The sequence below is a fragment of the Pan paniscus genome, chromosome 10, assembly GCF_029289425.2.
Source record: "Pan paniscus chromosome 10, NHGRI_mPanPan1-v2.0_pri, whole genome shotgun sequence".
NCBI classification, from domain to species: domain Eukaryota; kingdom Metazoa; phylum Chordata; class Mammalia; order Primates; family Hominidae; genus Pan; species Pan paniscus.
The window spans coordinates 15,882,252-15,905,072 of NC_073259.2; the positions used below are offsets into that span (position 1 = coordinate 15,882,252).

Below are 22,821 nucleotides of genomic sequence, written 5' to 3' on the forward strand. Positions count from 1 at the left end.
ATGACAAAAACCCAAATAACCCTATTTAAAAATGGACAAAGGATCCAAATAGATATTTCTCCAAAGAAGATATACAAATGTCCAATAAGCATATGAAAAAATGCTCAACATTACTATCATCAGAAAAACATAAATCAAAACCACTGTTAAATATCACTTCATACCCATTAGCATGGCCGCTATGAAAAAAGCAGAAAATAACAATTATTGCTTAGGTTGTGAAGAAATTTGGGCCCTTGTGCACTGTTAATGAGAATGTAAAATGGTACAGTCACTATGGAAAACATTATGGAGGTTCCTCAAAAAATTTAAAATTGAGTTGACATATGAACCAACAATCTTACTTCTGTAGAGCCAAAGGAGTTGAGATCAGGAACTTGAACAGGTATCTGCACTCCCATGTTCATTGCAACAGTTAAAACATAGAAGCAACATACAAGCCCATTGATGAATTGGTGGATAAAGAAAATGTGGCAGGTGTATAAAATGGAATACAATTCTGCCATTAAAAAGAAGAAAAACCTATTGCAACAACATGGATAAACCTGAAGGACATTATGCTGAGTAAAATAATAGTAAATTCATAGAAGCAGGGAGTAGAAGGGTGGTTGTCAGGGGCTGGGAGAGGGAAAAACAGGGGAGTATTAGTCAAAGGGTACAAACTTTCAGTTATACGAGATGAACAAGGTCTAGATATCTGTTTTACTACACAGAACCTGTAGTTAATAATGTTGTATACTAAAGATTTGGCTAAGAGCGTAGATCTTATGTTAAGTGTTTGTATCACAAAAAATAATAATAAATAAAGAAGGTGGAAGGAAACTTCTGGAGATTACAGATATGTTTATGACACAGATTATTGTGGTGGTTTCATGGTTATACACTTATCTCTAATCTTATCAAGTTGTATGCATTAAATATGTATAGCTTTTTGTATGTCGATCATACCTCAATAAAGTTGTTTAAACATTGTTAAAAAGGATAATATACTTTATTTTAAAAAAGGAAGTCTTGTTGCATGCTGCAACATGGATAAATCTTAAGGACATTATGCTAAGTTAAATAAGCCAGTCACACAAAAAAAATGCTGCATGCTTTATTTATATGAGATATCTAAAGTAGTCAAACTCATAGAAACAGAAAGTAGAATGCTGATTGCTAGGGGCAAAAAGGGGAGTTGTCCAATGTGTATAGAGTTTCAGTTTTGCAAAACGAACAAATTCTAGAAATCTGTTGTAAAATGTGAATATAGTTAACACTACTGACCTTTTCACTTAAAAATGGTTGAGATATATGATATGGTTAAGATGTAATGGTGCAGATGTAACATATCGTATGAGTTCAACTATATGACATTCTGGAAAAGTAACAACTATGGAGACAGTACAAAGATCGATGCTTGCCATGTGTTTGAAGGAGGAAAGGATGAATGGGCAGAGCACAGAAGATTTTCAGGGCAATGCAATTATTCTGTATGATCTATGATGATAAACACATGTCATTATCATTATATATTTGGCCAGACCCATAAAGTGTACAACACTGAGTGAAACTTAACATAAGCTATGGTCTTTCAGTAATAATGATGTTTCAATTGTAACAAATATACCATGCTGATGGGGGATATTGATCATGGGAGAGGTAGTGCATGAGTGAGGACCATGGGAAATCTCTGTAGCTTTCTCTCAATTTTCACAAGATGTGGAACCATCTAGGTATAAACAGATACCTAGATTAATCAAATAGACTACAAAGTGCAAAAATGTATCCACAAATATATGGAATGTAGAATAGTTCAAGAAAGATGTAAAGGCATTCAGTGGAGAAAGTATAATCTTTTTAACAAATGTTTAAACACTTGGCTATCAATATGCACACACAAAATATTTTGATCTATACCTCATACCACATACAAAATAAGCTTAACTTCTGCACAGCAAAAGAAACTTTAAGCTCCTATAAACAGACAACCTACAGAATGGGAAAAATATTTGCAAACTATGCACCTGACAAAGGTCCAATATCCAGAATCTATGAGGAACAATTAAATAATCAAATAATAAATAATCCCATTAAAATAGGCAAAAGACATAACAGACAATTCTCAAAAGAAGACATACAAGCGGCCAAAAAACATATGAAAAAAAAAAGAAACATAATTATCAGAGAAATGCAAATCAAAGCCGAAATGAGATTCCATCTAACACCAGTCAGAAGGACTATTACTAAAATGTCAAAGACAACTGATGTTGGCAAGGCTTTGGAGAAAAGGGAACACTTACACACTGTTGGTATGAATGTAAATTAGTCCAGCCACTGAGGAAGGCAGTCCAGAGATTTCTCAGCGAACTCAGAACTACCATTTGATCCACCAATCTTACTACTGGGTATATCCCCCAAAAGACACATGCACTTGCGTGTTCATCACAGCATTCTTCATAATAGCAAAGACATGGAATCTCCCTAAATGCCCATCAAGGATAGGCTGGACAAAGACAATGTGGTACATACACACCATGAAATACTAGGCAGTCATAAAAAAAGAACAAGATTATGTCCTTTGCAGCAACTTGGATGCAGTGGAAGGCCATTATTCTAAGCCAATTAACACAGAAACAGAAAACCAAATACTGCATGTTCTCACTTATAAGTGGAGCTAAATGATGAGAACACATGGGCACATAGAGGTAAATAACAGACACTGTGGCCTACCTGAGGGCAGAGGGTGGGGGAAGAAAGGGATCAGGAAAAGTAATTAATGGGTACTAGGATTCATACCTGGATGACAAAATAGTCTGCTCAACAAACCCGTGACACGAGTTTAACTATATAGCAAACCTGCATAGGTACTCCAGAGCTTAATATAAAAGTTAAGAAAAAGAGAGGTCAAGAATTGGAAGTGTTTAACTGAAATGAAATAATATAATATTATAGTCAATAAACATATTATATTTACACATTTATACATACAACTAAAAATAGAAATAATAATTATTTTAAAATTTAACAAATACATATGGAATGATTTTGATTTGTTACAAAGTGCTTGTATTTAAAAATAGTGGTTTGCTGTCTTTATGAGATACTCATAAAAATACTCCTTTAACATAAACATAAAAAATATGAAAATGAAAAATGGAAAAAATATACCATGCAACACAAACTGGTAGAAAACCACTTTAATATACTGTAATAATATAAAACAGAAGTTGTTATTAAAAATGAAGAAGCATATTCATAGTGATATATTTATTATCTATACCATTAGTAATTTTAAAATAATTTGTATGTACCTAATAATACACATTTAATATACAATTGAAAGAAATAAATGAGTAATTAATAAATTTAGGGATTTAGTCACTTCTCTTTCACATCTCATCACACAAACAGATACATCACTGACTCTATACAGAGATTTAAACTAGACAATTAGCCAACACACCTGTGTATACACACACATTAAAAACTGTATACTAATTCGGAATACTAATATTTTTAAGCTACACTGTATTTTCATAAACCTATGCATTTTAATATAAAATTTAGAAGTTTGCTATAAGTACAGTAGCATTAGCCAAAGTTGGCCAGTGGACAGTTAAAATGCACCAATTCAAGTTTAATATTAATTAGAAGTAAATAACATTAAACATAAGTTTATTAGTCACGCTAGCTATATTTACACAGAGATGAAGAACATTTCTAGCCTCACAGAAAATGTTCTAACTACGGTTTACTAACACAGAAGTCAATAATCAAAACTTTAGGAACTTTATATGGTTTTATATTCAGTAATATAATTCTAAATAACCTAAGGGCCAAATAAATTATCACAATAAATGTTCACAATTTTTACATCAATTATAAGGAAAATAGAGCAAAATATTTTCTTGGGAAAACTGGATTGCCTTAAATGCATATATTGCAACAAAATTGCAGATACTGAATTGTCTGAATAAAAACAGAAATATGAAATTAACTGAAATTAAATAGAAGTAAAGTGGCAGGAAGAAAACAATAAATAGTAAAAAATCATGGCAAAGAGCAAAATTACAGTAGAGAAGATCAATGAGGCTGAAGATATTTTCATTAAAAGGACTTAATAAAATTGATAAAAGACTTAAAGAATTTGAGAAGGCTCAAATAATTTTCTAGATTAAATAAGGGAAAACCATTATGGTTTTTACAGATATTAAACAGATAATGAAACCATATTATGAAAACTTTTATATCCATATGAGATAGAAAATTCTTGAAAATGCAAATTACCAAATTGCAATACAACAAACAGAAATCTGAGTAACCTCTATAAATATAAACTTTGTAAATATGGATGAAATGTCTGTATGTGCTAAAGAAATTGACTTTCCTACATAAACTTTCCTACAAAAACATTCTCCACACTCAGATGGCATCACTAATGAATAATTACATTTTAAAATAAAACAGTACCCTTACACAAAGTCTTCTAGGTTATAGAAAAAGAGAAATGCTTCCCAATATACCCTTAAGAGAAAAGGCTTTCATGTACGTAGCTATAAATAAAAACACAGTGTAATCTCCTGTGCATTAATAAATTTAAACAGGCAATACAGAATGACCAGTATGGTTTTATTTCAGACTGGTTTAACATTTGAGAGAATTGAAATAGTTTACTTATTAAGATTATGCAGAGAAAACATGTATCATTCCAACTGATGCCAAAATAATAAAAATGTTACAATTGATAACAAAATCTATTAGAAAAACAGGAATATGATAAAGCTGCTTCAATATGAGAAAGGTATAATAAAAATGAACACACTTTGTAAATATGGATGAAATGTTGCAATCTTTTTACCTAAAATAGGAACTGATACATATGATATACATATAACCTTTCTGTGCCTTCTATTCAACATTCAAAATAAAACCTTAGCTAGTCCAGATTCAGTGCAATCTGTATCAAAATGCCAGTGACATTCTTCACAGAAATAGCAAAAGCAATCCTCAAATTTATATGGAACCACAAAAACATCCAGCATAGCCAAAGCAATTCTGAACAAAATATCAAAGCTGGAGGCATCACATTACCTGAATATACTGCAAAGCTACAGAAACCAAAACAGCATGGTGCTCATATTAAAACGGACATACAGACCAATGAATCCAGAAACAAATCCGTTTGTTTACAGACAACTCACTTTTGACAAAGGTGCCAGGAACATACATTGGAAAAAAAAGATAGTCTCTTCAAAAATAATGCTGGGAAAACTGCATATCATAATACGAAAACTGAATGAAGTAGTCCTTTCATCTGCACAGTGGATCTGTTCTAAGACCCCCAGTGGATGTCTGAAGTCATAGATAGTACTGAACTGTATATATACTGTGTTTTATCTATACATACATACCTTTGATGAAGTTTAATTTATAAACTAGGCACGGTAAGAGATTAAAACAAACTAATAATAATGAAAAAGAACAATTATAACAATATGCCAGCATAAATACTCTTGCATTTTGGGGCCCTTATTAAGTAAACTGAGAGTGACTTGAACACAAGCGGTACCATACCACCTTAGTCAATCTCATAACTGCGACAGCTGAGTGACTAATGGACAGGGAACTTAGGCTGTGCAGGTATCCTGGACGAAGCAATGATTCATGTCCCAGGTGAGATGGAGCCATACACTATATAAAGGATTTGATCACACTACTCAGAAGAGTGAACAATTTAAAACTCATGAATTTTCTCTTCCTAGAGTTTTCCTTTTAATATTTTTGGCCGTGGTTGAGCCTGGGTAACTAAAACCACAGAAAATGTAATTGTGGATCATTCCTTAACATTTATATCAACATTTCACTAACTTTCAACATCTTTATTTATGGCTATAATTGCACTTAAATTTATTCATAATGTTATTCTGAACCTGTCCTTTTATATTCTTCTACTATATAGCATCATTCAAAAAACTTACTTCAATTTGAACGTTGAGCCATTTATTGACACCCATGGATGATCACTGCTACTACGAGAGATGCCAACCCCTGAGAGAACTGACAGGGAGCCCAGAAATTTCTAATGAAAAATAAAAAATTTTCATTTAAATAATAACTATAAAAGATTTTACTAATTTTTAGGTGCTTTCTTTGAATTCTAAACTTTTATTAATTTTTAAAAGTGCAGGTAATACATTCTTTCATAGGATGCTTAATTTTCAAAACAAAATAAATACCTTAAACAAAATAGTAAACTTGAAAACAACTTTTATAGTGTAAAAAGCTATTACAAATTTTTGTAATTTTGACTTAAAATGAACTCTTCAATTTTTATACTTAGTACATTCATTCTTCTTATTTTAACAAGCAAAATTGTGATTCATGTAATTTAACAGTTGCTTGTGTTGGTAAGACAGACACAGTTAGAACTGAAATAAATTTCCTGATACTGTGCATGTATTTCTCCAGATATTCTGATTAAATAAATGTATTTCTCCACTATGTGTCTCACAGTGGAACTTTTCCTCCTTGAAGTTTAGAAGGAAATTGAAAGGTTGCCATTGAGGAAATAAATGACACAGCGGCCAAAAATTGGCTTTTCTGGGCACCACACCACTCTCTAACTAGATAAGCCCTCACTTTTATCTGATTTGGTTTTGGTGGAATAACAATGGTCTTGACCAGGTACATGGACTCCTTTTTCTCTGCTACTCCCTAATAAATACAACTCTAAACTCTGCAAGTAATGAAAGACACACAGGAAAACTCTGAAAGGTGGAAAGAGGAAGGCAAAATAGTTTGGGACCCCAGAATCAGGGATCAACAGAGTGTCCGGGCATCTTCAGTCCCCCACTCAGCAGAAGAAAGTGATCTAGTCCTCTGTTTCTCAGAACCAAATCTGGTAACAGGAGGTGGGTCAGCTAAGCCCATTCCCACTCTGTATTGAAAGGGAGTCCTGCCAGCAACATTAGGCAAAGCTGGTACCACTGGCAAGGATGACCTACCAGGAGGCCTGCTACCAGTTAGCAGCTAGAGGAAGTGCTTCTCCTCCCAAACCAAAAGACATCAGGGTAGGTGCAGGTGAGAGGGATCAGCAAAGGAACCGCATGACTACACGTGCCCATCCAGGTTCCTCTTTGTCCCTGAGGGCACGAGACTCACTTCCCCATCCAGAGACACAGGACTGAACAGATTGTAAATGTTCTATGCACATCATGCAGCAATGAAAAGCAACAAACAACAGCTAACTGCATTATTGCACAAATATCATATAGGAGTAAAAGAAGACACACATGAAAATACACATTGCATGATTCCCTTGACATAAATTCTGAAAGAGGCAACGCTTATTTATCACATTAAACATCAATACAAAGGTTTGGAGAGGAGGCAGGAAAAGTGAGGAAGGCATACACAGGAGCAGGACTGCTGGGGCTGGAAACTTCTATTTCATGATCTTCCTTGTATCATGAATCCATTCACTTTGTGATCAATATGCATGACCATGACATGCTTAGTTTTCTTTATATTTATTTTGCGATAAAAACATTTATAGAAGCATGGGTTTCCATAAAAAGCAAAACTGGAAATAATCAAATGTGCATTAACAGTATATGAATATAAAAATATTATGAAGTCAGTTGAATACTATACAGACTTGAAAATATATGAAGTAAATATATATATAAACATATGATTTCTACAAATATGATATTGACAGAAATAAGCTTTTAGTAAAGTGTCGAAACATTTACGTCTTACCATTTCTTCCTCATTATCTATAGAAAGCAGATCAGAGTTCTTCGAAGCACAGGCCAGCAAACTCTTTCTTCCCAAGTTCTTCTTTCCTTACCAATGTAATAACAACTGTTGGAATATATAATCCACTCCTCAGGACAATGGCCACAATCACATGCTAAATAAAAATATGAATTACTATGCAAAACAATATGTTTACAAATGAAAATTATTTTATATATTTGCAAAGCTATAAACATACAGGTGCGCAATATCTATGCATCCTCATAAGTTGTTAAATATATATTTTAAAATAACTAGTCACTCATACGCACATGCACAATAAAAGGTCCACCTCTCATCCCTTAATTGTGTTCCCATATAAAATAAGCCAGCAAACAAAAATCCACCCTACACGTCTTAAACATCAGTGAACAAAACTGCTTTTTAAGTATAGTAAAATTATTTATCTCTTATCATCTTATAGTAGTAGGAAATTTCAGTTAATTAAATGCAACAAGAGGGTAAAATGATTTTAACTGAGCATTTCTACTTATTATTGGAGAAAAGGAAATGCCCTCATATAATCTTTATTTTATAAACATTTATGGCTCAATGTTATAGTTTATTTTCCCAAGACATTTTATTATCATTTTGCATCCCTTTAGAGACAAAATATAAACTGTACTAACATCAGAACATTGACAATCATAATGTACCTTTCTGCATTCTTCTATTCAGGGAAAAATTGTTCTGCTCCAGTACTCCAATACCTAGAAAAATTAAAGTAATTCTTACAAAATTAATATCTAGACAAATTATAATAATTTCAGTTGCTTACTTTGAAATACAAAATTTAAAATTATTTTAAATTGGAACAATCTGAAATAAAATGACTTTTCTATAAAAATAAAGTAATGAGATCTTTAAAACAAATATTTTTAAAGCCATTAGCATAAAACTTCACCATCTCTTATAGTATTTGATCTAACCACTTTCAAAAATTAATTTGTTTTTCTAAATATTTTTTCTCTTAAAACACGTCTTTGAGTCATGAAATCAGAATACATCTCTCTGTGTGTGTATCATATATACATATATATTTAGTACACACAAAAAATAAATGTTTTCTACAATTATTCTGTTATTTATAAATTTGAAAAGTTCAGAAGCAGCATATTATCTGGGGGTTCAGAGATATACATTAAACAGAGAATTCTAATCCTCATTATTATGAAATATTTCAAGGCGCTTCCAATCATTATAGTGAAAAGTTCCCTTATAATCTTTCAAGAATATGCTTACAAGGAATAAGAACTATTGTTTTTAACACAGTGGCCATCAGGACAATGCAAATGATTCCTAGGACCTCAGCAGTGAGCTTCTCTGGAGGTGGCAGTAAACCTGCAGGGAGAGAAAGAGGCACTGAGAGAGGGGAGATAGAGAGTTGATGAGAAGGTTTACGTACAAGAGAACTCACGTGCACAGGAAAACATAATGATAAACTCTGTCCTCTAAATCTACATCTACTCTAGTAATCTCTCAGAATATACCATTTCATTATCAGTAAATATAATGCTCCATGAGTTGTTAATCACAAATTACAATTGAACAATGCCTGAATAAAATCAGGCTTCAGATTTCATATTAGAATATTAGATCCTGACTTTGACCTCTGATTCTCACAAGTGCAAAATATTCCCTAATCTTTCCCCACCTTTCTGCATTCAACTGCACATCCTAGAACAATAATATTGAAGATCTATTTAATGTTTTACCTTTGCAGTGATATGTCTTGTCATTCCCTTGATGATCCGAAGAAGCATTTTGAAGGTTTAATTCTACTTGGAATATTTCCTGTTCGGTTCCTGAAATGGAGCTTTTATTGCCCTTAAGTTTCCTTTGCTGCCTCTTTGGGCCCTGAGCCAGACTCACTTCTGAGTAGGTTCCTCTTTGTTTATTCATCTCTGCAGCTGTGTGATGTCAGGGACTGTGCTCTATGATAACTGCACTTAAGCTGTAAGTGGTGTATATTTTGACAGGATCCCTGGTATAGGCAAACTGCATGTGTTGGAGGCTGAGTAGTAATGTTCATTTTGCTGTTGACCAATATAAAAGTCTGGTACTAATTTCCTAAAGTTTTAAACTGAAATCTCTTTAAACAATAGGTCATTTTTTAAAAGGCCTTCTATATTTGACATAATATTATTAATGGGAACAATAAAAAACAATACATTTGTGAAAACTAAGAAGTAACTGAATATAAATATCTTCATTAATTTAAAATCAGATTCTACAGAAATATTTTATCACCAATAGAATACCTGTGTAAAAAACTAAAATTGAAATTTGAAAATAAAATGCACTAATTGTATGACAATTTTAAAATTCATTAATGTAAGGATTGAGCGCTAAAGATGGAGGAATAATTTGTTAGCATATAGAACAACTTTTAATACTAAAATACATTAAGTTAGTGACTTACATTCGTTTACTAAAAGGGCATGAGGTCTTGGCAAATGTTTTTTATTCTGAATGATTGAGGAAATCAGAAAAATTGTTAAAATTTTAAAGAAATATTTTATGCCTTGTAAAACATTACATTAACATGCATAAACTAAATACTATTGAAAAAGATTTAACTCTTTATTTTACAGAATTTATTGGTAATTGATTTAATGACTAAAATAGGAAAACTGATAATGATAAATATAAGTTTGGACCATCTATGAAAGAACACTTTAAGTTCAAACTTTCAGAAAGACCCTGTGGTTGTTTTAAAAGGCAGTGAGGGTCACTTTGGTTGTGTAAGTAATTGTAATAAATCAGAAAATATAATTTAATAATCTAGTCAATGAGCTCTGTAGCCAGTGAGACCTAAAATTAATTACAGCTTTGAAACTCATAATGCATGACCTTTACAAAGTTACTTGGTATCTACAACCCCAGTTTACTAATCTAAATTGGGGAAAATAATTTATGAAGTATAATGCATATAAAACCCTTAACATACAACCTGGCACACATTAGTCCTCAATACATATTATATATTTTAATTATTTTTAACACAATTGCCATTTTATTATTTCTAATTCATACTGAGTGTGTAAAATAACTAATTAGGTAGGAGTCTCATGTCAGTGTAGTACATCTTTTTTGCAATGTTTGGCTCAATTTTTTATAGGTCGTCCTATTATTTATAATTAAGTTTAGATTTGCATTTTATGGAAACTACTTCATTATTACATTCTTAAAAAATAAAATCTGCTTCAATTAAATATAAGTATGTGTATGAGAAATTATTTTTGACATTCACAATTTGATGTATCCATAAAAAAATGCATTTTTAAAGTCTGGGCTAAATATAAAGTATTATTACATCTATAATGATTATAAAATTTCAAATTAATTCTTCATTGTCGCGATATTTATCGGTTTCACTCTAAATTATATTGATTAAGAAACCTATTATTATGTATGCATGTGCTTGACTAATTCTCCCCAGGCAATAATGTAAATACTTTAAGAAATCCTCAAACATATATTATATTTTGGGTTGCTTTTCACCCTGAATTATTCATGTACAGACAGTTCTACTTTGATTTTATTCTGTATTAACTTTACCTTGTTGCATCACATTTAATATTTACAATCTTCTACTAAAGGAGATGAGCTAGTAGAGAAACAGGAGACTAGCAACACATACCTTCTGTCATCAGAAAGTCACACGCCCCTTAGTGGAGAGGTCAGGTTACCTCTTAACGACACAAAAGACATCTGTGATCCGGTGAAACCCCGTCTCTACTAAAAATACAAAAACTTAGCTGGGTGTGGTGGCGGGCGCCTGTAGCTGCTTGGGAGGCTGAGGCAGGAGAACGGTTGAACCCGGGAGGCGGAGCTTGCAGTGAGCTGAGATCGGGAGCCACTGCACTCCAGCCTGGGCGACAGAGCGAGACTCTGACTCAAAAAAAAAAAAAAAAAAAAAAACAGATATCTCTGATCTTCACAGACTGCCCTGTGAAAGCTCAGAGTGAGGCAAGAGTGCAAAAAGCAGATTCCTCATCAATGTATCACTTCGGATTTGAATAGGAAATTTTCACACTAGGGCCATTTTGAATCAGTTTATCTCATCATACACCTCAGAATATAAGCGACTGAGCTGCTAGGGTGTCATTTAGTTTGTCCATTTTCAAGTGACTTTTAGAAATTATTTTTATAGTAAACAAGATTTGGGGAGAACAAAGACTACTACCCATGCAGTTGTTTCCATCTCAATCACAAACACTAAAATCTTATACCTTTTTCAGAGTCTCTTACATGTTTAACTTCTACATTTATACAGGGTGGCTAAAACTTGGGATTACGTACTTCTTTATCATATACCCCTATAATATCACTGCTAATATGACGATAAATTTTTAAAATAATAATCTTACCAATAGGAATTTAATGTATTTGTCACTAATTATTCTGAGAAAATACATTTCCACTTCATTGTAATTGACATCAATTCTCAAAGTTAAATTCCCAACTTACCTTCTTGATAGCACTTAAAATTCTCTCATTCAGTTTTTTCAAAATAAATTAATCAGATAACTCTCATTGAAATATATGTCTCTGGGAAGAATACATAATTTAAAAATATTGTACTATATGACCATGCCAGAGATTGCAATATATAAAAACCACTCATTATATTGTTCATTGATTTATTTTCCAATCATAACGATCTGCATTTTAATATGAATATTTGTTGTAAATGACTAATGCTTAAATCAAACTATATAGAGAGGGAAAAGTAATTTTTAAAACATCATCTAGTTAAAAATAGGGACGGCAGAAAAAGTAGATTTTTAAAACACAAGCTAAATGGTACATGAGCACTTAGGGGCAGTGGCTTGTGTCAGTAATCCCAGCAACTTGGGAGGCCAAGATGTGTTGATTTCTTGAGCTCAGGAGTTCAAGACCAGCCTGGTCAACATGACGAAACCCCGTCTCTACAAAAAAATACGAAAATTAGCCAGCATGGTGGTATTGGCCTGTAGCCAGCTACTCTGGTTGCTGAGGTGGGAGGATCACTTGAGCCTTGGAGGTGAGGTCGAGGCTGCAGTGAGCCGAGATGAAATTTACTGAAATTGGGGAAATATACTTCATAATGATAAATTAATTTTCCAAACCATTAGTAATATATTTTTTATCATTGCATATACCTAATGATACAAGTTCAACATATAACTGAATAAAGTGAACAAGTAAACAATCATAAATGGGATTTTTAAAGACTCTTCTCTTGATGCTTAATACAAGACAGGCCAGTGAGCCTATAGAAAGATTTAAACTAGACAAGTAACCATCACTCATATGAATACATTCACACACATATACTCACACGGATACTCAATTTCAATGTAGTACCGCTAGCCAAGCTTGGCTAGGAGACAGTTGAAATGTAGCTATTCAAATTTAACATTAATTAATAAAAATAAATAACATTTAAAACCAGTACCTCACCACATGAGCCACATTTATAAAGGGATGAAGAACATTTCCAGTTTAATAGAAAATGTTCTAACTATATTTTACCTACAACAGAAGTCAATAAACAAAAATCTGAGAACCTTATATGGTTTTTAATTCAGTAATATATGTCAAAATAACATATGGGCCAAAGAAATTATCAAGATGAATGGTCACAAAGGACTACTAAGGGAAGATTTTGAAAAGGCACAGATATTTTATTCCCAGTTTAAACATGGCAATACCATTATGGTCTTTACAGTTATTAAACAGGCAATAAAACTATATTATCAATGCATTTTAATGTCCATATGAAATAGAAAATTCCTGGGAAATGCTCATTACCAAAATATAGTACCTCAAATAGAAATCTGAGTAAACCCTACATGTATTGAAGAAATTCAGTGTAGCCATAAACTTTTCTACAAAAATAGCCTGCAAACTCAGATGGCATAACTAGTGAATGATAACATTTAAAAATAAAGCAGTACTCTTTATTATTATTATTATATTTTAAGTTCTAGGGTACATGTGCACAACGTGCAGGTTTGTTACATAGGCATAGATGTGCCATGTTGGTGTGCTGCACCCATCAACTCATCATTTACATTAGGTATTTCTCCTAATGCTATCCCTCCCCCAACCCCCCACCCCCCGACAGGCCCCGGTGTGTGATGTTCTCCTCCCTGTGTCCATGTGTTCTCATTGTTCAATTCCCACCTATGAGTGAGAACATGCGGTGTTTGGTTTTCTGTCCTTGTGATAGTTTGCTGAGAATGATGGTTTCCAGCTTCATCCATGTCCCTGCAAAGGACATGAACTCATCCTTTTTCATGGCTAAAGCAGTACTCTTAACAAATGCTTCCAGGTTATTGAGAAAGAGAAAATCTTCCCAAGATAGCCTTGAGACCAAAACTTTTTCAAGTACATAGCTATAAATAAAAACATGGTCAAATATCCTTGTGAACATGGATGAAGAAACAAATCTTACCCTAGATATAGTAGTATGTGCACTGATATTTTATAAGGGGCAATATACAATGATCAGCATGGATTTGTTTTGGAAACAAAGCCTAGTTTAACATTTGACAAAAATAAAATTATTTTATAAAATGTTGTATAAAGAAAACATATATCATTCTAAGTAATAAAAAATAAAAATGTTACAATTGATAACATCTATTAGAAAAAAGGAATATTATAAAACCGCTTCAATATAAGAAAGATATGATGAAAAAAACACCAAACTTTGTAAATATGAATAATATGTTGAATTATTTTTTGCCAAAACCAGAAAATGATACATATGATACATGTAAAATTTGATTGTACCTTCTATTCAACTCTGGATATAAAGTACTAGCCAGAGAAAATAAATGAAGAAAAAATAAGTTGTGGCACATGGATAGAAAAAATAAAAGTGTGATTATTTGCAGGACACAGGAAGGGGAACATCACCCACAGGGGACTGTTGTGGGGTGGGGGGAGTGGGGAGGGATAGCATTAGGAGATATACCTAATGCTAAATGATGAGTTAATGGGTGCAGCACACCAACATGGCACATGTATACATATGTAACAAACCTGCACATTGTGCACATGTACCCTAAAACTTAAAGTATAATAATAATAAAAAAAGAAAAAAAAAAGAAAAAGAAAATAAATAAAATTGCTGTTTATATAGAAAATCCAGAAAAATCTGTTTGAAATGATAGATTTAAATATGTAAAATAAGTGAAAATGCAGACATCAGTTGTATTTCTATTTACAGCAACAAAAGTTATTAAAGGGAATATTAAAATCAGAATGCCATTTACAAAAGCATGAATGTAAAATATCTGCATTTCTGTATGATTCAAACCCCCAAAATACATAATAGGATAGAGAGAAATTAAAGAAAACCCTGTACATTGAACCCAGTACATTGAAGGACACAATATGATATTGTATGGAAATGTCAAGAAGCTAATCTTTAAAAATTACTTTAGAGGTTAAATGCAGACTCAAGCAATCCCAGGACAGTATATATTTTTGTTTTGGACAGCTTTATTGAGGTATGGTGCACATAGCATAAATTTCATCCACTTAAAATAATTAAAAATCAGTGATTTTTAGTATATTCACAGAGTTACAACCATCACTGCTACTGAAATTTAGAAAGTTTTCATCACTGACACAAAGAAACATTCTAGCAATTAGTGGACACCTCCTATTTCAACCTCCCTTAGGCATTAGCAACGCTATTTTATTTTCTGTCTCCATGGTTTTGCTTGTTCTTGATACTTCATATAAACTGACCAACAAAACATGCAACTTTTAGGAAGCCTGAATGCCACAAACATCACGTTCAGCAAAATGAGCCTGACTTAAATGCGAGGGTATCTGTACTTCCGTAATTGTGTGTATTATATTTCAATAATTGATTTGGAATTTTCTTATTATTAGAGCAAATAACACAATTCATTTTAAGGTTTATGCAATCATAATATCATTTCTATTTGAACAAATATAAAATTTTATCTGATGCACTGCAAGCTCAAGCGCTTTAATTCTAAAGCTTATGCTCACAATGATTCTTGAAGAACCACACTGGTCTGATATAAGTCCACGTACATGTAGCATTGCACAGTTACGTTCAGCATGATCTGAGTCTTTTATCCTGTAATGGAGAAAAATCCATAATTCTGTTACATTTTATGCAAATGACCCATGAGACAAAAGCATTTTCCATGTACTGTAAGAAAATAATTTTATGAAAAAGGGTAATTAAATTTTTCATATGCTATTACTAAAAGTCATTATTCTGAACACTCAACAGAGTAGTCCCCCTTCATCCACGGGGGATATGTTTCAAGACCCCAGTGGATGTCTGAAATGGCTGATAGTACAGAACCTATAGAGAGATTATGTTTTCTCTACACATTCATAACTGTGATAAAGTTTAATTTATAAATTAGGCACAATAAGAGATTGACAACAATACCTACTAATAAAAAATTGTAAGCAATATGCCAACAGCACTACTATTGTGCTTTGAGGATATTCTTAAGTAAAATAAGGGTGACTTTTTTATGAAAACAAGCACTGCAATTCCCTGATAGTCCATCTCAAGCTTGTCTAACTTACGGCCCATTGGCCGCATGTGGCCCAGGAAGCTTTGAATGCGGCCCAACACAAATACATAAGCTTTCTTAAAACATTCTGAGATATTTTTGCAATTTTTTTGTTTAGCTCATCAGCTAGCGTTAGTGTTAGTGTCTTTTATGTGTGGCCCAAGACTCTTCTTCTTCCAATGTGGCCCACAGAAGCCAAAGATTAGACACCCCTGGTCCATCTCATAACCAAGAAAGTTACTAGCTGACCAATGAGTCGTGGACATATATGGACTACTATGGTCTATTGTAAAATATTTGTATCAACATTTCACTAACTTTCCACATCTTTCTTCATGTCTATGATTCCACACATTTATTCATATTATTCTTCTGAATTTATCCTTTTTTTTAATATATAGCACCCTATAAAACAACTTACTCATGTTTGAAAGCCAAACCATTTATTGTCACCCATGGATGATGACTGCTGTTACGAAACACACCAATCCATGAGGAAGGTAAAATGCTGGCCAGAAATTTCTAAAAGGAAAGAAATAATTTTCACTTAAATAATAATTATGAAAACATTACAAAAACAATATATTAAAGTTGAAAACCACTATTCGCAGTGCCAAAAACTTTCATAAATGTTTGAATTTTTTATTTAAATGAACTCTTCAACGTTTATACTTAGTACTTTCATTCTTATTCTCATGTTAATAAAGACATTTTAATTCTTGCAATGTAATAGTTACTCCAATTAACAGAATAAACACAGGAAGGGTTTTAATAAGTTTCCTGATACTGTGCATTCATTCCTCCAGATACTGTGACTAAATCAATCTATTTTTGTACTATATTTCTCAGAGTTGGAGATTTAGAAGGGAATTGAGGGGTTGTCATTCAGAAATAAATGACATAGAAGCTACAGATTGGGTTTTCTTGGCACCACACCATTCTTTAACTAGATAAGCCCTCAATTTTTATCCGATCGGTTTTTGTGGAATAACAGTGGTCCTGACCAGGTGGTGTAGACTCGTCTCTGTCTGCTACTCCCTACTAAAAACAACTATAAACTCTGGGATTAATGAAAGACAAAAGCAATGGAGAACTCTGAAAGGTGGAAAGAGAAAGATGAAATTGTCTGGGACCCTAGCATCAGGGATCAACCAAGTGTCCAAGCGAGCATGTTAAGGTCCTCCACACAACAGAAGAAGGTGACCTAGGCCTGCTGTTTCCCTACACCCAACCTGGCAATAGGAGGAAGGTATCGAAGGAGAGTCCCCTCCACAATACCAGGCAAGGCTGGTGCCACTGGCAAGGATGATCTACCAGGAGACCTGCCACCAATACGGAGCTAGAGAAAGTGCTTCCTTCTCATACCAGGAGACACCAGGGTGGTTGTGGGTGAGGAGGATCAGGAAAGGGACCCCACGACTACCAATGCACCACCTAGGGTCCTCTTTGTCCCTGACGGCATGAGACTCACTTCCCCATCTAGAGACATAGGACAGAATGAATTCTTAGTGTTCTTTGTACATACTACAGCAGTGAACAGTAACAAACTACAGATAACCGCAATAATATGGACGAATTCCACAAATATCAGATAGGAGTGAAAAAGACAGACATGAAATTCACACTGTATAATTCCTTTTTTTATAAATTCAAGAACAGGCAAACATTATTTATAACTTCAAAAGTCAAGACAGTGTTTTGGAGAGGAGTCAGGATAAGTGATGAGGGCATACACAGGGGTGGAACTGCTAGAGCTGGAAACTTTTATTTCATGATCTCATTTGTATCACATGAGTTCATTCACTTTGTGATCAATCTGCATGACTAGATCATATCATGCTCAATAAAATTAAATAGTAAAATTTATTGTGGATTCAAAGCATTAATAGAAGCATGATTTTCCATAAAAAGCAAAAACTGAAAAAAAAGTACATTAGCGGTATATAACTTTAAAAACATTATTAAGTCAATCAATTGAATAATGCATACACTTGAAAATATATAAGCTAAATATATGTACACCCATATGGATGTTTTCTAAAAATGTATTATTCACTGAAAGAAGCTTTTCATAAAATGTTTGAAACATTTACATCTTACCATTTCTTCTTCATTATCTATAGAAAGCAGACTAGAAGAGTTCTTTGAAGCACAGGCCAGCAAACTCTCTTCCCAAGTTCTTTTTTCCTTACCAATATAATAACAACTGTTGAAATATGTAATCCACTCCTCAGGACAATGGCCACAAGGACGTGCTCATAAAGATATGAATTACTATCTACACCAATATGAATTTTTAAAAATGAAAATTAGTTTACATATTTGCAACAGTATAAACATATATGTGCTTAACATATTTACGCATCCTTACAGGCTTATAAGTATATATATTTTAATAACTGAGTCAGTCATACACACATGAACAGAAAAGGGTTAGCCTCTCTCCCCTAATTGTGTTCCCATATAAAGCAAACCAACAAACAAAAATACACTCCACACATGTCTTGAACATCACTGATACACAACTGCTTTTTTAGGATAGTAAAATTATTTATTTGGTATCATCTCACAGCAGTAGGAGACTTCTGTTAATTGGGAGAAAGAGGGTAGAATGATTTTAAGTGAGCATTTCTACTTACTGGAGAAAAGGAAATGCTGCCTTATAATCTTTGTTTATAAATATTTATGGCTGAATTTTATGGCTTATTTTCTGCAAAAATGCCATTATTCTTTTACATGCCTTAAAATAGACACAAAATATAAATTGTACTAATATCAGAATGTTGAAAATAAAAATGTACCTTTCTGGGTTCTTGTATTTGGGGAAGAATTGTTCTGCTCCAGGACTGTAATAGAAAAATTAAAATGATTTTTATAAAAACTAATATCTAGATAAACCATAATGAGTTTAGTTTCTTACTTTGAAACTTTGTGTGTTATTTAAAATGGGGACAATCTTTAATAAAATTAACTTTTTCTATAAAAATAAATGAAGTAATAGATCTTTGAAATAAACATTAAAATAAGAGTTCTATTCTTCAACAGTATGAAATATTTTGAGGCACTTCCAAGCATTAAAGTAAAACGTTCCCTTCTAATCTTTCAAGAATATGCTTACAAGGAATAAGAACTATCGTTTTTAACACAGCAGACATCAGGACAATGCAAATGATTCCCAGGACCTCAGCAGTGAGCTTCTCTGGAGGTGGCAGTAAACCTGAGGGAGAGAAATAGAGGCACTGAGAGAGGGGAGATAGAGAGTTGATTAGGATTACATACTAGAGAATTACATACTAGAGAACCCACACATACAGGGAAACATAATGATAAACTCTGGCCTCTAAATCTACATCTACTCTAGTAATCTTTCTCTCAGAATATACCCTTTCATTTTCAGTAAATATAATGTTCCATGAGTGGATTGCAGATTACAGTTGATTACGGTTGAACAATGCCTGAATAAAATTAGTCTTCTGATTTCATATTAGAATATTAGATCCCAATTATGAACTCTGATTCTCACAAGTGTAAAATATTCCCTAATCTTTCCTCACCCTTCTGCACTCAACTGCACATCCTAGAACAATAACATTGAAGATATATTTAACGTTTTACGTTGGCAGTCATATATTTTATCAATCCCTTGATGATTCAGAGAAGCATTTTGAAGGTTTAATTCTACTTGGAATATTTCCTGTTCGGTTCCTGAAATGGAGCTTTTATTGCCTTTAGGTTTCCTTTGCTGCCTCTTTGGGTCCTGGGCCAGACTCACTTCTGAGAAGGTTCCTCTTTGTTTATTCATTTCTGCAGCTGTGTGATGTGAGGGACTGTGCTCTATGATAACTGCACTTAAGAAGCTATAAATGGTGTATATTTTGACAGGATCCCTGGTATAGGCAATGTGCATGTGTTGGGGCTGAGTAATGTTTACTTTGCTGTTAACCTAGGTAAAATTCTGCTACTAATTTCCTAAAGCTTTAAACAAAAATTACATGATATAATTGGCAATTTTTTAGATGTATTCTGTATTTGACATAATATTACTAGTGGGAACAATAAAAACATTAAACTTGTGAGAACTAGGAAGTTCATGAAAAAAATTGATATTAAATTAAGGTTAGATTCTTCAAAAATGTTTAACACCAATAGACTGCATACGTTAACAATTAAAATACTGTATTTAGAAATACACTAATTTTATCATAGTTTTAAGAGTCATTGATGGTTAACGATTGTGCGCCATAAAATAGTTCTGTCAGCATATAGAGTAACTTCTTACACTAACGTACATTGTTAGTGAGTTACATTCATTTATTAAAAGGATCTGAGGTATTGTCAAATGATTTTTTTTCTAAATTAGGAAATCAGAAAAATCATTAAAATTTTAAAAATATATCTTGTAAAACATTACATTACTGTATGCATAAATACTATTGAAAACATAATATATTTTTAAATTGCTGCTTTTACGCAAGAAATTGGTAATTGATTTAATGACTAAAATAGGAAAACTTAAAATGATAAATAAACGTGTGGGCCATCTATGGAAGAATAGTGTCCAATCAAACTTTCAGAAAGCTCCTATGATTGTATAAGTCAGTGAGGGTCGCTTTGGTTGTATAAGTAATTGTAATAGTTCAGATAATGTAATTTAATAATCTAGTCAATGAGCTCTGTAGTCAGTGAGACTACAATTAATTCTAGCTTTGCAAGTTGTAATATGTGACCTGTACTAAATTACTTAGTGTCTACTAACCTAGTTTACTAATCTACACTGGGAAAAATAATTTATAAAGTATAATGTATGTAGAAAACTAAACACACAACCTGGCACCTGTTACCACTGAATACATAATAGATATTTCAACTATTTTTAACACAATTGCCATTTTATTATTTCTGATTTGCATTAGAGTGTGTTAAAATAACTGATTAATTAGGCGTCTCATGTCAGTGTGGTACATCTTTTTTGCAATGTTTGGTTCAATTGTTTTAAGTCTTCCGATTGTTTATAATTAAGGTCAGATTTGCATTTTATGGAAATGATTTCATCCTTATTTTTATTAAAAATTAAAACTGCTTTCATGAAATCTAGGTGTGTGATTGAGAATTAATGTTTGACATTCACAATTTGATGTATCCATATTAAAATTTTATTTTTAAAGTTTGGTCTAAATGTAATATACAATTAAACCAGTAATGATTACAAAATCCAAAATTAATTGTTCATTGCCATGATGGTTATGGGTTTCACTCTAAATTACATGGATTGGCAAACCTATTATTATGTATGCATCTACTTGAGTGATTCTCCACCGGCAATGATGTGAATACTCTAAGAAATCCTTAAACATAGTTTATATTTTGGCTCGTTTTTCACCTTGAATTATTCACGTGAATAAAGTTCTACCTTGATTTTCATCTATATCAACTTTACCTCAGGCGCATCACAGCCAGTATTTACAATCTTCTACTAAATGAGATGAGCTAGTAGAGAAACAGGGAGAGGAGCAACACTTACCTACTGTCATCAGAAAGCCACATGCCCTTCAGTGGAGAGGTCAGGTTACCTCTGAAAGACACAAACGTTATCTGTGATCTTCACAGACTGCCCTTTGAAGGGTCAGAGTGAGGCAAGAGTGGAAAAAGTAGATTCCTCACCAATGTGTCACTGCAGATTTGAACAGGAAATTCTCACCCTAGGGCTATTTTGAATCAGTTTGTCTCATCACACACTTTAGAATATAGGAGACTTTGGGTGGCTAGTGTGTCATTTAGTTTGTGCATTTTCAAGTGCCTCTTAGACATTATTTTTATGGTCGACAAGATGAGGGGAGAGCAGAGATTTGATCCATGCTGGTGATTGTTTCCATCTCAGTCACAAACACCAAAGTTTTGTAACTTTTCAAAAGGATCTTAGGTGGTTGCTTTCTACATTTAGACAAGGTGGCTGAAACTTGACATTATATACTTGTTTATCATATACCCCTATAATATCACTGCTATCATAATAACAAAATTTAAATAATGATTTTATCAATAGGAATTTAATGTACTTGTTACTATTTTGAGAAAATGCTGCATTTTCAACTTAATTGTAACTGACATGCATTCTCAAACTTATCTTCTTGCTTTCTTTGCCTTAGTTCTTAAAATTCCCTCATTCATTTTTCTCCTTTATATAAGTTAACCAGATTCCTCTGATTAAAATAAATGTCTCTTGAAAGAATAAAATATTAATACTGAGCTATATCTCTATGCCAGAGACTGAAATAATAAAACAACTATCTACTATATTGTTCACGGATTCCTTCTCTAATCATGACTTATTGTCTGCATTTTGATAGAAATATTTGTTGTAAATGATTAAAGCCTAAGTTAAACTATGAAGGGAGGTTAAAGCAATTTTTAAAACATCACCTACTTAAAAATGGGGAGGCCAGAAAATGGAGATTTTTTTAAAACACAAGTA

General features: G+C 32.8%; 3 protein-coding genes across 7 annotated transcripts in view; all 3 read right to left on the minus strand.

The window, feature by feature from the left end:
- KLRK1 (killer cell lectin like receptor K1) overlaps positions 1-7,829 on the minus strand; it is a 38,401-nt gene extending 30,572 nt beyond the window's left edge. The window contains exon 1 of the mRNA XM_055095388.1: positions 7,744-7,829. The gene's annotated coding sequence lies outside the window, so the exon portion shown is untranslated. The remainder of the gene's footprint in view (positions 1-7,743) is intronic.
- Positions 1-9,818, minus strand: part of KLRC4 (killer cell lectin like receptor C4) — a 30,295-nt gene extending 20,477 nt beyond the window's left edge. For 2 of the 5 annotated variants that reach the window (XM_055095390.1, XM_034935353.2), the window contains exons 1-4: positions 9,498-9,715; positions 9,025-9,123; positions 8,439-8,492; positions 7,744-7,897 (exon numbers count right to left, since the gene is read on the minus strand). In XM_055095390.1, the coding sequence (XP_054951365.1) occupies positions 7,761-7,897; positions 8,439-8,492; positions 9,025-9,123; positions 9,498-9,684 (477 nt within the window). In that variant the 5' untranslated portion in view covers positions 9,685-9,715 and the 3' untranslated portion in view covers positions 7,744-7,760. Of the gene's footprint in view, positions 1-3,164; positions 7,898-8,438; positions 8,493-9,024; positions 9,124-9,497 lie in introns of those variants that run through there. The other 3 variants (XM_034935352.2, XM_014347094.4, XM_034935354.2) reach the window with 3 other exon arrangements.
- Positions 9,819-13,955: 4,137 nt separating this feature from the next.
- LOC100991458 (NKG2-E type II integral membrane protein) lies at positions 13,956-20,322 on the minus strand. The gene is given in 7 exon segments (XM_003829626.5): positions 13,956-15,810; positions 15,813-15,895; positions 16,771-16,871; positions 18,450-18,604; positions 19,151-19,195; positions 19,468-19,566; positions 19,965-20,322. Coding segments are annotated over 7 exon segments (798 nt in total). The 5' UTR covers positions 20,257-20,322; the 3' UTR covers positions 13,956-15,787.
- Positions 20,323-22,821: the final 2,499 nt, after the last annotated feature.